Below are 16,050 nucleotides of genomic sequence, written 5' to 3'. Positions count from 1 at the left end.
TGTGCAGATCTGCCTGTCACACCCTCTCAGAGCAGCTGGTCCCCATTTCCATGGTGCCCTGGCCCATGTTTGCAAGGCAGCTTTCTTTCCTCAAGTACCAACTGTGTGCAGAACGGCCGGAAACTCCTCTCACACTGCTGGGCAGGTGGGGGCTGGCACTTGGGGAGGTTGAGCCAGGAAAGGATTAGTAACCAGGCAGCGGGTGGCTCAGAGCCGTGTGCCCGGGCGAGCAGGCAGCCATCAGTGGAAGGCGCTTGGCAGCATGGCCCACCATCCCCACTGAGAAGCAAGCAAGAGGTGGCGGGGGGAGCTGCCCCAGCAGCGGGGAGAGGTGAGCATCTGCCTGCACCCGGGACAGTCACAGCGATGTCTGTCCGTTACCCTGAAGTAGAGACAGAGGGTTTGGGTAGCACCCTAACTCTTGAGAACCAGGCACGTGGAGGCCCAGGACCACGGAGGACTCAGGCCCTGAAGGGTGGATGGGCAGACGTGCTGGCTAGCAGACACCAGCCTAGCGGCTTAGGACAGGAAGCCATCTGACAGGAAGCACCGACTGCCAGCCCCCTATGGGGCCCCAGAGCAGTTGGGGGGACGGGCTGAGGAGACAGAGTTAATCTGAAGAGCATCAGGGCAGCTCCCTCCAGAAGGTGACCTTGTGTGTCGGGACAGCTGCCACCCGTGCTGGGCATCTTTGGGGCACAAAGGGCAGCTGGCTGGGCCAAGGCTGGCCAGTTCGTGGGAAACCAGCCAATGCCTTCCTTGTGGCTTGCTCTGCTGTTCCCCCTGGGGGGGGGCCATGCTCCCCTCTAATCCCTTCCTTCCCCTTGCATCTCGGGCTCTGAGAACAGGTGAGTGACAGATGACAGGCTGGTCCGTGTTGGATGCTTGCTCTCACTGAGGGGCCTTTAGGTGACCACCTGCGGCATGAACCTTTCTCACTGGTCAGCCTCCCATGGACAAAGGGAAAGGCCCTGAGATGTGGCGTCCCTGGCTCCCCCTCCTCAGCCTCCTCCTTCCACACAAAGAATTTTGATTGTACGTGAGTAGAAGTCCATCTGCTCAGAGGCTAATTAGAGTTGACCAGGATAAGGTGATAATACCTGTGGCTTTGACTGCGGCTCCATGGGTTCTCCGGGACCCTCACGCTGCCGCCATCACAGCTCACTTAATACCTGGGCCCCCTTTCTCTGGCCCAAAAGAGCGAGTGCACTGCCGTCACCTCCCTGCTCCTAATGTGTCCTGCAGTGGTTCACACTGATCCGCAGGGCATCAGACTCCAAGTTCTGAGCCACTTACGACTCACTTCTTTCATTGCCTGTGCTTTTGACAAGCCAGAGCCAGAAAGGCCACATGGACCACTGGTGTCCTCCATGTGTTTTCTCAGCCCTGGGCCTTCTGGAACCCTGAGGTAGGCAAAGTCCCTTAGAAGAGCATCATGGGTCACTTGCCATGTCCCAAAGGTGCCAGGGTCTCTGTTGGAACTGACAGAGAACAGGGGTCATTTTCTAACTAAAGTGTTTATTTCCATTCAGTTCACTAACCGATTGTTCTGCTCAGGTAGCTGCATTTGCTCATAGGAGAGAGTCTGTGGCCAGACTCCTTGGCTGATTATTTTCTCATGGCCAAGACTTTCAGACCTGGGCAAAGGTCTGGTGGAGGGAAAGAGGTGGGAGAGAAATCACATGCTTTCCTGAAAGGGCAGGAGAGGAGCACACCTGCACATGGTCCGAGGGTGATGCTCTGGAGGGCTGGGATATCACAGTGAATGATCTGGGTCCTGGCCTCGGATGCAGCCTGGTTTAGGCTCCCAGAGACAAAACTGGGTTCTGGCCATCCGAGGGCACTCAGGAACCTCGAAGGGGCCTGTTTGCCTGGAAAGTACTGGATGGACCGGGACAGAAGGAGATGGAGGTGTGGGCAGAGGCTTCTGGCCCTGCAGCCCCCTCCTCCTCCTCAATCTGTTGCTTTCAAAAACAGTCCTGGGGTGGGATGCTCCTCCACCTCAGCCCCCACCCTCCACCCAAATCTCACTCAGTCTCTGAATGGCCCAGATGGCCCTGTGGCAGTTGGCTTTGGTGAGGCCTGGCAGCAGGTGGGAACTCTATGCAGGGGGGAGGAGGGAAGGGTGTCAATGAAAACCATATAAAAAATCCAGAAATGTGCATATAAAATCTCGCCCTTGGTGTATTGCCTAAGTCAGTAAGCAGAAAGCACCTTCTTCCTGGAGAAGGATCAAGTCCTCAAAAGGTAGGAAATGTCAAAGTGTCACTTCATTGTCATAAAAAAAAAAAACCAACCAACAAACCCCGCCCCCCCAAACCAAATCCACCCCTGACCAAAATACCCCCGAGTCCACAAATGGCTGTAAACAAACCCAGATGTAGGAGCAATCCTTCTCAGTGGCAGTCGTAGCTGATGGCAGTCATTGCAGCATCAGTCCTCCAGGTGTGGACTGGCAGGAGCGGGTGCCCCGCTGGGCCATGGCCGCCGAGCTGTGCACGTGACGTGGATGTGGAGCTGCAGACCGGGGGGAGGGGGATGGTCAACCTCAGGAAGGCTGACCTTTCTGGTGTCCCCACGTTCTCCCTGACCCAGGAGGATAAAAGTCCCTTTTCAGCCCCGGGAGCTGACAGGAGAAACAAGTCTCTTTCACTGGAGTTTCTAGAATATTCTCCAGAGACCGAAAAATTCTTCTGTTTGCCCAGAGGCAGCGGGACTGGATTTTCCAAGAGCGGCTCCGGGGGTGGCGGCCCGTCGCCTGCCCATCCACCTGGTGCGTGGCTGTAGAGTGAGACCTGGAAGAGCAGCCCCGGGGACGGGAGAGAAGTGTGGCCCCCGTCTCTTCCCTTCACATTTGTGTTCCTGAAAGTGTTTCTTGGCTCCGGCCAGGTCACCTTCCCAGAGGGAGTTGGAGAGAAACTGCTTTTGATCTCCGATTGGACAAACTGCATGAATCTCCCAAGCCCTTTTTTTCGTCCAAGAACAATGATCGCTTTCCTTATGAGAATCCTCTTTAAAAACTATTCCTTGTATTTCCCGCCCCCTCCCGGGATCTATTTTCTTTTGTCCCCATTCCCTTTTTTCCATCATCTGAAGTTGCACGTGTTCTTGGTGACGTCTCATGGCTGGAGCGCTGCTTGGTTCTTCCTGTGGCCCGTGGCCTCCTGGCAGGTGGCTGACCCTGCGGTGGACGAAGAACCGGGGGCCGGCATGTGGGGCGGAGGGGGCAGGGCCTGGAGGAAGAGGTGAGCCGAGGCAGGTGAACGTCAAACCTCCACAGACTGGATCTGGTTCATCTGTGCCCGCATCACCTGGATACTGTTCAGGATTTTTTTCTGGTGACCAGCCAAGGTGACCCCAACCCGGAGAATGTCCCTTTGGGAGAGAAGCACGTGTGTTAGGGAAATGCGGGGGTGGAGGGTCTCTTTCCAGGTAGAGCTGCCTGGGCTTTTCCGGGGGTTTCCTGCTGGAGAGGGCAAGGGAGGGGGTGAAGGGCCTGGGGGAATGGGTGGGCGTCTGGAGCTGGAGTGAGTGAACGTTGAGATGGGAGGAGCCCGTGATTAGGAATCAGGGCGCCTAGGTGCACGTGTCTCCTCTGCTTCGGGGGAGGAGAAGGGAACCTGCATTTACTAAGTACCCAGTCATTCACTTTATATCTCCTTTCATCTTCCTACCTCTCCCCAGTTTACAGAAGAGAAAACTGGGGCTAAGAAGGGTTCTGTGATTTGCCCAAGGTCGCGGCCAGTGGGTGGCAGGAGACCTGGGTGTTGATATGAATGTGAGTCCGTGTTGGCCGTCTTGCCCCTTGGTCCCCCATATCCCTGCTGGGACACTGTCTATTCCTCACTTTCCAGAGCCCCCCGCGTGGCGGGATGGGTGGGGAGGGGGGCTAATGGCAGTGGGTGGAAGCGGCTGGGCACTTACTCCATCATCATCTGCGACACGACATCAAAGGAGGTGAAGCCGGCATTGGCGAAGCTCTCCTTGTACTGCCCCATCTTGATGGCCTCCAGCCACTCGTCCACTGTGTTAAAGCTGGTGTAGTCGGGGATCGTGCGGTCCAGCAGCGGCAGGTTGATTCTGGGGGTGGGGTGGGCAACGGGGACGGTCAGGGCACATGATGACCTGGGGGTGAAGGTAAGCACTACACTTGCAGTCTACGTGTGTACTTGCACGCGTGCATCCATGTGTGTGAACGCAGGTGAGTGTATGTGAGCATTTCTGTGTGAGAGCAGGCGTGAGTTTGAACTCACGTAAATGTGCACACATATATGTGTGAGTAGGCGAGAGTGAGTGCGTGCAGGACTCAAAGCTGGGGTTACCTGGAAAGTCTAGGGAAGCCTCTACAGGGACTGCGGAGAGGCTGGACCACAGTGGTGAGGCGGGAGATGCTTCGCCATGCTGCTGCTTTTGAGGAGGAGGGATTTCAGCTGGACTAACTGTGCTGAGTATTTGTTGTTTCCCCCCCTGATGCCATTCTGTCCTTCTCTACCGTGGTTGCGCTACAGGAAGCTGATCTTGTGGACTGCCTCTCCAAAGTCCAGACAGAGCTGGTGGGGCTAGTGGGAATGACTTCCTGGCAGGCGAGGTGTGAAGTGACCCTCAGGCTAAAAGCTCAGAGTGATTTTTATCCGAAGAATCAGGAGTGGCTGATGCAGGGTCGTGGTGAGGAGGGTCGGGCAGAGGCAAACACGAAAATCTCTTGGCCCTAAGAACTCGGCAGGGGAAGGACTTGGGCCCAGAGAGTCTCTGGCCACAGGCAGCCCTGGACCCCGAGGACATCTAGCCGGACGCCCCTCAGAAACCTTGTGTGATCAAGAGTCTTGAAGTGTAAGAGTGTGCAGGGCCAGGGCTGGCCTGTTGAAGCTGCCCGGGCAAGGCAGTGGTGGCTGCAGACCTGATGGAGGGCGCCCTGGGACCAGTGGGAGAAGCAAAGCTACGGGATCACTGGAGCTATAGTGCACCTCCTGAGCCGGTCTCTCTGATACAAGGATGGCAACCCGAGTGTGGGGCGTGCGTGCACGTGTTTGTGTGGTGAGTATGTACTTCTGAACGTGTGTGCTCAGGGACCTGTGGACGTGTGTAGGTGTGAGAGCCTAAGAATGGGTGTCTCCATGTGTGTGAGATTGTGTGTGAGCACAAGCATGAGCGTTTGTGCCCAGCTGTATGTTTACATACACATACGGGACTATATTTGTGTGTGTACATGCATGTGTGTGTGAGCCTGGCCATGTCGAGGAGGTTGCACATGCGAGTCAGAGGGTCCAGGTTTAAGTGTGGAGGAGGAAACTGAGTGAGGAGTAAATCTATTCACCAAGATTCTGACGATTTCTCTTAAAAGCTGTCCTCTCCGACCATACTTTAAAAGATGCTTCCTCTACCAGACTGGGCTTCCTTCTCCTTCTCGGGATAGTCTGTGTCCTGCACTCTGCACCCCAAGGTAGTCATCTTTCCAACAAACACTAGTGCTGTCCTTCCCCATCCCAATTCAGCTTTACCAGAGGGGGTGGGGCCAGGGCAGAACTGGGAAAAGGGGCGGGACAGGTGGGGCGGTACCCGGAAGAGAGGGGCGCCATGGCTTTGAGGCTGTTAGGGTTGCGGATCATCTTGTCCAGCGTGTTGACGATCTGGCCGAACTTGGGCCGGTGGTTGCGGTCCTTCTGCCAGCAGTCCAGCATGAGCTGGTGCAGCGCGCTTGGGCAGTCCATGGGTGGTGGCAGCCGATAGTCCTGCTCTATGGCATTGATTACCTGGGGACAACACAGGGGCCCGGTGGGGCTGGGTGGGTGAGGTAAGAGCATCTGCCCCCTGGCCTGGCCAGTCTTGCCCCCAGTACATGGCAGGACAGACTTGCTTGGTTGCCACGGCAACTGCCTCCACTCCCTGGAGGCAGCCCCAGTATGTGGCTCACCTGGGTTCCCACCATCTGTGGCCTCGGTCTGTCCTGGCAGCTGGGTGTTCTGCTCCCCCCACTCACCCACCCAGCACCCTGAGATACCCTCTGCCTCAGGGTCCACCAGGCTGACCCTCCTGTGGGCAACCCCACCTGGCTCTCCTGTCGGGGAAAGGAGCCCAAACACCTCTCCAAACTCTCCTGCCCCCAGGGCCAAATTCATCTTGCCCAGCTTGACTGTGGGTACCTTCCCTGCTCAAGCATTCCCTGTTCTGGCGTGGCTGCAAGTCAGAATTCCTCGGATCGATTTTCCAACACCCCATTATTGAACCTCATCGACCTTTCGGATCAACTTTCCTCTCCATGCTCCCCAACACGACCCCTCATCATCCCACTTCTGGGCCTTTGCACAGGCTGTCCTTTCCACTGGAAGCCCTCGCGTCTCCCAGTCCCACTACTGTGTGAGTCCCACCTGTCTGTGAAGACTTCCTAGCTGATCTTGCCCACACTGCCCTTGCTCCAACACCTACAGGGCTGGACACCTGCCTCCTCCACTTTAGTACCTGATCATACATAGCACCTGATAACTACATCTGGCTCCCAGAATAACTGTCTTGTCTCCTATATGGGTGGTGAACACCTGAGGGGCAGATATGGGCTCATTCAGGGTCGGCCACAGGTGACAGCATTCTGAAGATTTGCTGGTTCGTGGATGGGTAGGCCTTTCCTACTCCTGAGTCCCCTGGAGAGTCCAGGGTCCCATGCAGATGTTTGAATCAACCAACACTGTACTGGGATCTCAGAGACCTTGTTCCCACCCCCTGAGAGACATACAAAAGGCCAGAAGTTCTGGATCTTCCCCTCCTGTCTGGCTGGCCAGAGAGGCTCTGCCCATCCCCTTGGAGACTTACGTCCTGGTTGGTCATGTCCCAGTAGGGTCGCTCCCCATAGGACATCACCTCCCACATGACGATACCATAGCTCCAGACATCACTGGCCGAGGTGAACTTCCGGTACTGGATGGCTTCTGGGGCCGTCCAGCGGATGGGGATCTTCCCACCCTGGGGAACAGAATGAGGAGGGTTAGTGGGTGGGAGGCTTACCCTCATGCCCTCTGCTCGCAAAGCTCCCCACCCTGTGCCCTGTGCTGCACAATCACGCGAAATATCACTGTTCCCCAGACTCACCTCGCTGCTCTGGACCTCCAGGCGTTTGCACACGCCTTCCCCTCTGCATGAAGTGCCTTTTCCCACTCTGCCATCTGGTAATCTCCTTCTCATCCTTGAAGTCCCTCTGCAAATCTTTCCCTAAGTCCCAAAGAGTTGCTCACGCTTCTCAATCCTACAACTGTGTGCCATAACCTCTCCATCAGCAGGCACTTCTCAACAGAAAGCAGTACTCATATCATTTGCCTACTTACCTGGCTCTATCTGAACCACCTCTGAGCTCTTTGAGGCTAGGGATTGTGTCTTATTCCTTTCTGTTTAAAACTCTTCAACAACCCCAACAACTTTCGGGAGAGAGTCCTGAGCTTGGGCAGTCAAGAGTCTCCGCGATCTGGCCCTGCCTACTTCTCCAGCACGGGTGCCCACCAATTTCCCCGACAGCCTGTGTTTCAGTCACAGCTCCCCATGAGAATACGGCGTCTGACAAACTTTTACTGGCACCTGGCTTTCAGCTCAGCTATCACTCCTTCTTGGCAAGCCTTCCTCTGCCTCCCAAGGCTGGTGTCTAACTCACAGCCCCGTCACTCTCTGGTGCTCGGCACATCTGTGTCCACCAGTCTGTGAGCTCCAAGAGGGCAGAAAACATGGTTTATGTCTCTACGTCTCCAGGGCCCAGCACAGCGCTCGGCATGAGCAAGTGTTGGTGAAAACGTATTGCGGGGAGAGATGGATATTCGTCCTCCTCCCTGGCCCTGTGACTCCACTGTTCCCTGCCTCCATCTTACCAGGGCACTGGTGTAGGTGGGGTCTGAGGTATCGTCCTCCAGAAAGCGTGAGAGCCCAAAGTCAGACACCTTGCAGACCAGGTTGCTGTTGACGAGGATGTTGCGGGCAGCCAGGTCGCGGTGGACGTAGTTCATGTCTGCCAGGTATTTCATGCCGGCCGCGATGCCCCGCAGCATGCCCACCAGCTGGATGACTGTGAACTGCCCATCATTTTGCTTCGGGAGAAGTGGAGGAAACACAGAGTAAATGGAAGGGCATGAGTCAGATCTCTGGAGCATTCTCAGAATGGGAACCAGAGCAGGACCCTGCTGCCCTGGCCTGGGCTCTCAGTGGGAAGGACTCAGATGCTCAAGAGACCTCAGGGAGGCCCAGGAGAGGCCAGTTTCAGGGTGGTGGAGAGAACATGGACTCTGCAGCTGGTTTGACTCTGGCTCTGCCCCTTGCTGGCTGTGCAACCTTGGACATGTGACCTAACCTCTCTGAGTCTCAGTTTCCTCATCTGTGTGTTAAATGGGGATAACTAACACCCACCTTCTAGGGCTGTCAGAGTTCAACAAGAAGGTGCATGGAAGGTGCCTAGCACGTACTAGGTGCTTAATAAATATTTATTAAATAGCATCTAGTCTGATGGCATACTTCCGATTCCTAGTCAGTGCTTTGTCTAGATGGTTGACTGTGATCTCTTGGGGGGCCTAGAAACTTTCCTCTGTTGGCCTTGTGCTCTGAACTCTCTCCCTGTACAGCTTTGGGAAAATCCAAATCTGGTAAAAACTCTGGACTCAGGGTCAAGAAACCTTGTTCCAGTCCTGGCTCTCATCTCAACCCTCTGGGTAACACTAGGCAAACTCTACTTCTCTTAGAGCCTCAGTTTTCTCTTGTGCATAATGAGAAGGCTGGCTAAGAGCTTGAGGGAACAGATTTCAGGTTGTATGCAAACTCTGATCAACTCGCTGTGGTTTCCTGGATTGAGACGGATTCTGAGATTGCTTCTGGGTTTAGTGGGACAGAGTCTGGGATTTATTAGCAATGCCTGGCATGGGTAAAGGAATGGAAAGTGGCAGCAAGCAAGCCATTCTTGACCTAGATCTTTCCAAGACCCTTTCAGGCTCTGACAGTATAAAGCTATGCCTACCACTCCTTTTCCTGCCCCACCACTCTTGGCTTCCCCTACCCGGAGGAAGGAGTCCAGGGAACCATTCTCCATAAACTCAGTGATGATCATCACAGGTGTGCTCTTGGTGACAACACCCTCCAGGTGGATGACGTTGGGGTGGTCGAACTGGCCCATGATGGAGGCCTCGCTCAGGAAGTCCCGGCGCTGCTTCTCAGTATAGCCCGACTTGAGCGTCTTGATGGCTACAAAGATCTCTCTCTTGCCTGGCAGCTTCAGGTGGCCGCTGCATACCTCACCAAACTCCCCTGGGACAGACACACCAAAAGAGGCAGGATGTCACTTACCAAGTGGAAGTGCCACCTCCCTCCCTGTTCCCTGTAACCTCTGCTCCTGGGACCTGCAGGAGCTTTTCCTCCTCAGTGGTCAGCTCATCCTCCCAGACACAGAACCCCTTTATAGAATGCAAGGGCCCAGAAGAGTCTCAGCCACCTTTGGGAGTAAGAGGAAACCTTTCATGGCCGTCCTGTGGTATTTGGCTGGGTGTGGGGTAAGGATGTAGGGGAACCTGGGGAGATGGAGCGAGGGACCTGGGATGAATGGTGGGAAGGACAAAGCACTAGACTAAGTCCAGAGACCTGGGTTCCAGACTTAGCTCAGTCTCTGATGTGATGTGCAAGTTCCTTCCCAGTCCTGTGCCTCAGTTTCCTCATCTGGTGATGAAGTAGTTTTACTGGGCGAACTCTGAGGGCCCTTCCACCTTGGGTATTCTGAGCCTTCAGGTCTTGGAGGGTCCTTTGAGGCTCCTGCCCCATATCCTGCCCTCTATCCCAGGAGTACACACTGGGGTGGTCCCCTGACCCATGGCTGAGGCCATGGTACCTAAGAGGGTACCAGTCACATACCTGCTCCGATCACCTGCTCAATTTTGACACAGGAGATGTCAATTTCCTTGGCAAACTCCCGCACTGCCTCATTGGGGTCCTCGTAGGTGAAAGGGTCGATGTAGATCTTCATGCCTGGGGTCACTGGGACAGAAGACCAGGCTCAGTCATGTGCGCAGACACAAGATGTGGACAGATAGAAAAGTGAGAGCCAGTCCCTCGGTGGAGGGAGGTACACTTCCATGTGGCCCCTGTAGGAATGGGGCAAGCCCCTGCATTTCACTTGACCTCTCTGGGTCTCAGTGAGCACATGGGCACTGAGCTGAGTAGAAGGGTGAGGGGAACAGAGAGGTCAGCAGGGATAGCAAATAGGTTCTAGTTTTTGTTCCAGCTCTAATTGATTAATAATGGCTTCCTGGAGCAGTTAAAAGACTGTCAAGATTGATTAACAATGTCTGTTATGAGTGTGGGCATGAAAGGATAGATAGGCTTATCACTCTTGTGATAGACAATCAGGGGGTGCAAAGTAAAGGAAGAGGAAGTCAAGAAGGAAGAGAGAGAAATGGGACAAAAATATAGAAAGAGCAGGCAACAGACCGTGTTCTTGGGCTTCTGCTAAGGAGATCTCCCTGCCTTTCAAGGCCTAATTCAAGCCTCCTCTCCCCTCAGGAGACTTCCTGGCTGCCTTAGCCCTCCCAGGCACTGGAAGGGCTGCCTCACAAGGGTCTGAGTAATCATGGCTCCTGGGCCCACCTCCCAGGTCCCCCCGCTAGCCAAGTCTTAAACCTTTCTGGATCTCAAATTCCCTGGTGCTCAGTGTGAGGCTGGACATGGGGCATATGAAGTTGATTCCTCATCTGATGTGGATTTTTACTTTTTGATGCAGAAGGGAAGACTGTAACTTGGTTGTTAAAGACCCAATTCTGACCCCAGCACTGAGTCAGCAAAATGCTTTGAAGGAAGGGAAAGATGATCTATCCCTCATTCCCCCTCCCAGATAACTAGTCTTCCACTTCCCAGACCATCTGGCCCTCACCCAGCCTGGGCCTCCCTCTGGCTCCCCAGTTCCCTGCCCACATCCTCCCACGGCTTCAGGAGCTGTGACTTTGGAGGCAGCAGCTCTGGGAGTTAGGAGCTGAAGTCCCTGGGCCGTAGCAAGGCTTGGCTGGTTGGTGAGTGAGGCCACAGCCCTGCTCAGTTGCGTGCTCTTGGACATGTTAGTTGACCACTCTCAGCCTCTAATTCAGACATTCCAGTATTCCAAGAGCTGGAGCCTCTAACACAGGGGTTGGCAAAATGGCCCACTGCCCATTTTGTAATAAAGTATCATAAATAAAGTTTTATTGGAACACGGCCACACACATTCCTTTGCCTGTGGCTGCTTTCACGCTACAGTGGCTGAGTTGAGCAGTTACAACAGAGACCATAAGGCCTGCTGAGCCTAAAATATTTACTGTCTGTAAATATTCTGTAAGGGGTACTGACCCCTTACAGAAAAGCTTGCCAACCGCTGCTCTAATACATTATTCTTATTTTGGATTATTTGTGTGGGTGTCTGTCTAGCCCTTTAGGTCAGGGTTTTCTTAATTTGGGTCTGCGAACCACTTGGCAGTCCCAGGATGGGTTTGGTGGGGCTGCTGAAATGGAATGCATTTATTATTATTGTCCCTTTGAATTAGAAAAGCAGTTTATGCTCCTTATAAATAGTTTAAAATTTATGTAAATATATATTGTTGAAAGTAAAAGTTCTCCAAAAATCTATCCCTGAGTATAGATTTTTTTTGTGGATTTTTCTGTCTTATAATTTTATATACATACATATGCATATTTGTGTTTCTCCGGCCATAGGATCCAAAACTTTTAGCAGACTCAGAGGAGTCTGAGACCCTAAAGAAGTTAAGAACCACCGTCTTAGACTGTGGGAGCCTGGGAAGAGGGGGATGGGTGCGTGTTTTGTTCTCATTCCTTTCTCCCCGGCATACTGTATAACGCTCTGCACATAACAGACACTCAGTGTCAGACGACAGAATCCAGATGATAGAGATAGAAGAATAATAATACCAACTTCCACTTTCTTAGCTGTTTGTCTGTGCATGACGCTGTGCCAGGCTCTTTATATGCATAATCTCTTCTTCTCCACCCATCAACTCTTGGAGGAAGGGATCATTATTCTCATTTCACATGTGCGAAAACTGCAGCTCAGAGAGGCCAAGCAATCTGCCCAAGGCCACACAGCTAGCAAATGGCACAGCCAGGATTTGAACCCAGGTCTGTCAGAATTGAGCTGAGGGCCGGGACTCTTAATCACCATGCTCACTGCCCCTGGAGGAAATCCACCCAGATCTGGCCCATGCGTCCTCCTCCTAGAGTACTCAGGTGTGACTCCTTCCCCAAGTCAGCCCTCCTCAGAGAGGGTGCATCAGCTCCCCGGAGATGCTCTCTTTTTTGCCCAGACTCAGTGCCTGGCCTGTGGTTCTTGGCGACTGACTTTCAGTCTCCCTCCCAACAGAACTGGGGGAAGCCCTTCCTGCTGGGCCAGCTGGGGAGGAAGGACAGGAACGGGTCAGCTCAGGGAGCCAAGGAGAAGCACGGCAGGAGCTCAAAGCCTGGTTGGGCGCTGCCAACCAATCAGATGCTGTCCCAAGCCTTGGCCAGGAGTGCTAGTCAGGAGGGCTCTCTATCCCTTACAGGACAGAGGTGCATGCCTTCAGCTGGCAATCCAAGTGCTCCGTGAGGGGCTCCACTTACAGCCCCCTTGTTCCTCTATATGCCAGCACAAGGAATTATTTACCCAGAGGTCCCAGACACACCTCATAATTGCTTGCCTCCGTGCTTTTGTTCATGTGGTTCTCTCCACCTGGAACACCCTTTTCCTCCCATGTGTCCAGATCAAATGCCACCTCCCTTGTGAAGCCTGCCTGGATCTCTCCAGTGGAGGCCAATGCCTTCTCCTCAGGCTCCTGCTGCCCTGTCTCCACACCCACTCCCACGGATGTCTGTATGGCTTTTCTACCTTGTATCAGGGCTCCCAGATTCACAGGCCCACAGCCTCCTGCCACCCCTTTCTGGAACACTCTCCTGCCTGTGAGGGCTTGCTTTACCCTCTCTCCCCCAGAGGGACAGAAGCCATGTCTATCTCGTTCTTGCTAAATCCCAGGGCCTGGCACATAGAGGGTGCTCAATAGATGTTTACTGGAAGAATAACAGCATTACTCATTGACGTGCCCTGGTTTTCTCTCTCCACTTGTTTGGAGTCATGAGTGCCTGATGAAAGCTATGAATCGGCTTGTTGGCAAAGTATTCACGTGTATGTGCACATGCCCATAGTCAGCATATAATTTTGGAATGTTCACAGGTCCCGGAAGCTCTAGGAGTCTGTGAACCCCGAGTTGTGAGCTCTTGCTCTAGAATGTTTTCTCTGGAGTATACGTGAAGGTGGTATAAAGTAGGTGCTTAATAAACGCTTTTGAATGTACAGCTCTGAGCACAGCCATCCCTGCTTTGGTGACCCTTTGGTTTCGCCTCACCATTAATATTGGCTCACAGTTTAGCATGGATTTACCACATACGAGACCCTTTTCTAGGTACTTTATAGGCATCGGCCCAATTAATCCTCCCTAACAATCTTCCCAGGTAAATAGTATTATTAAGCTGAGCTCTATGAAACTGCCAATATCTGACTGCTTCTGACCTACAGAAATGGCAATTTCATTTGGTCCAACATAATATTATCCCCCCCATTTTTGATGAAGAAACTGTGGTATAAGAAAGGTTAAATGACCTATCCAAGGGGACATGGACACAGCTAATAAATGACAGAAATGTTTGGATCCAGGCTGTAAAATCTACACTTACAACTGCCAGGCTACCAGTTTATTCTGGGTGCTTCCCCAGCCTGTGTCTTGGGAGAGAGTGTGAGCTCCCTGTGGCCAGAGCCTTGCACAAAGCCTGGCTCCCGGGAGGGGCATTTGCTGAACTGAAGTTGGATGAGGACCCCTGCAGGCAAGAGTCTTCAGAAAATATTGGACCCTTGGATGATTTATGACTGTCAGGGTCACCAACTGCCATCCTGAACCCACATGGGAAATTCAGGATGAGGGAAGGAGGATCCAGGCATCCAGAGACCTGGATTTGAATTCTGCATCTGCCAGTAATAATGGTCACAAATAAGCTGCTTTATGGGTTTGAATTCAAGATCAACCACTGTATTGATCTGGCTGTGTGAACTTGGGCAAGTTACTTAACCTCTCTGTGCCTCACTTCTTTCATCTACAAAATGGAGATAATAAATAAACAAATCCCCTACCTTGTAAGGGGGTTGCAAAGATTAAATGAGAATCTTTTTAAAGGGCTTTGTACAGTATTTGGCAAATAGAAAGCACTGAATAATTGTTAACTGTTATCATGAAGAGTTGGCTATTGTTAAATATTATTATTACAAAGCACTTTAATATCCATTAAATCCTTTAATCCTCATAACTCTGTGAAAGTATCATTCCTACTGCTTCCCATATAAAGATGCCAAGGCTCAGAGAGGTTTGATGGCTTCCCCAAGGTCACCTAGCTGGCCAGTAGCAGAGTATGGCTGAGAAACCAGGTGAGTCCCCCTGGCTCCACATCCAGGCACCATAACCCTCGGTACTCATTCAGCACCTGCTGAACGATGGAAAACATGAGCCCGTGAGGGTGACTTTGAGCCATCACACACATACCCGGGCCTCAGCTTCCTCCTCTGTCCCAGCCACAGAGGGTTGCTGGTGGATATGCGATCACAGGGCTGGCAGTGCTTTGAGAAAAAAAAAACAAAAAACAAAATCCTGCTCAGATGCAGAGCGTGGGAGCTTGAGCTTGAGAATGTGTTGATCTGTGAACAACACGTTCTATTCTGGGGTCTATTTTGAAAACAAATCCCTGCTGTCACCTGTTTCCTTGTTACTGACTCACCCTCTAAATAGTGATGCTCCCAAATGGTTCCAGGTGACGGAGCATGTGAGCCTGTCTTATTCTAGCTCAGAAGGGTGTAGGTAGCACAGCGTGGCTAAGTGTGTGTACTCTGGAGCCAGACACCCTAGGTTTGTACCCTAGTTTTTGCCTTGCACAGCTGTGGGACCTCTCTGTGACCTGGTTTCCTCATACTCAAAGTGGGAAATTATCAGGATTAAATGAATAAACACACATTAAGCATTAAAAGAGTTCTTGGGGGCTTCCCTGGTGGCGCAGTGGTTGGGAGTCCGCCTGCCGATGCAGGGGACACGGGTTCGTGCCCCGGTCCGGGAAGATCCCACATGCTGCGGAGCGGCTGGGCCCGTGGGCCATGGCCACTGAGCCTGCGCGTCCGGAGCCTGTGCTCCGCAACGGGAGAGGCCGCAACAGTGAGAGGCCCGCGTACGGCAAAAAAAAAAAAAAGAGTTCTTGGCACACAGAACACAGTATGTTTAAGCTACATCTACGATCATGATTTTATTACTTGGGGAGTAGGATGGGGTGATGGAATTTATGACTTTTATTTTTAACATACAGGTGGATTTTCATTTCTGTGTAGTTAAATTTGTCCACCTTTGTCTTATGGTCCTTCCATTGCTTTTGTGCTTAGAAGGTGCTTTTCCATCCACATATCAGTTAAATAGTGACCTAGATTGTCTTCTGGAAATTTCAATGGTTTAATTATTTTTACCTTTATGTCTAAAATGATTTTTAAGCCCAGGAACTTTTACTTCAAGTTAAGTCTTACCCAGAGGCTTAAGATCTAGAACTCTTTGGCTTTGCTCTTTCTTGCATATCCTGTATCCAATCCTGCAGCAAATCTGGTGGCTCTACTTTCAAAGTGTGTCAGAGTCCAACCCCTTCCCACCACCTCCCCCGTTGCCACCCTGGTCCAGCCACCATCATATCTTCCCTGGATTATCCCAGCAGCCACCTCACGGTCCCTGTTCTGTCCTTGCCTGGCACAGCCCAGCCCCTTCAGTCCATTCTCCACATGGCAGCCAGAGAAATCCTGTGAAAACTGTAACTCAGAGCACATCAGTCTTCTGCTCAGACCCTTCCAGAGGCTTTTCATTTCACTCAGAATGAAAACCAAGGTCCTGCAACGGCTGATAAGAATCTGCATGTCATGGCCCCTTATACCTCCCGCTCCTGTCTCCTCACTCTGCTCCAGTCACACTAGCTTCCTGGCTGTTTCTGAACCTGCCAGACACGTTCCAGCCCCAG

General features: G+C 52.5%; 1 protein-coding gene across 3 annotated transcripts in view; it reads right to left on the bottom strand.

The window, feature by feature from the left end:
• Nucleotides 1–2,838: 2,838 nt before the first annotated feature.
• EPHB2 (EPH receptor B2) overlaps nt 2,839–16,050 on the bottom strand; it is a gene marked incomplete at its 3' end in the record, with an annotated part of 186,207 nt that continues 172,995 nt past the window's right edge. For 2 of the 3 annotated variants that reach the window (XM_082614002.1, XM_082614003.1), the window contains 7 exons: nt 9,862–9,984; nt 9,017–9,264; nt 7,845–8,060; nt 6,805–6,954; nt 5,557–5,750; nt 3,925–4,080; nt 3,267–3,375 (listed from right to left, as the gene is read on the bottom strand). In XM_082614002.1, the coding sequence (XP_082470128.1) occupies nt 3,267–3,375; nt 3,925–4,080; nt 5,557–5,750; nt 6,805–6,954; nt 7,845–8,060; nt 9,017–9,264; nt 9,862–9,984 (1,196 nt within the window). Of the gene's footprint in view, nt 3,182–3,266; nt 3,376–3,924; nt 4,081–5,556; nt 5,751–6,804; nt 6,955–7,844; nt 8,061–9,016; nt 9,265–9,861; nt 9,985–16,050 lie in introns of those variants that run through there. The other variant, XM_082614001.1, reaches the window with a different exon arrangement.

The sequence above is a fragment of the Mesoplodon mirus genome, assembly GCF_964341445.2.
Source record: "Mesoplodon mirus genome assembly, chromosome: 3".
NCBI lineage: Eukaryota > Metazoa > Chordata > Mammalia > Artiodactyla > Ziphiidae > Mesoplodon > Mesoplodon mirus.
This window is presented reverse-complemented; position numbering and strand designations above follow the sequence as displayed.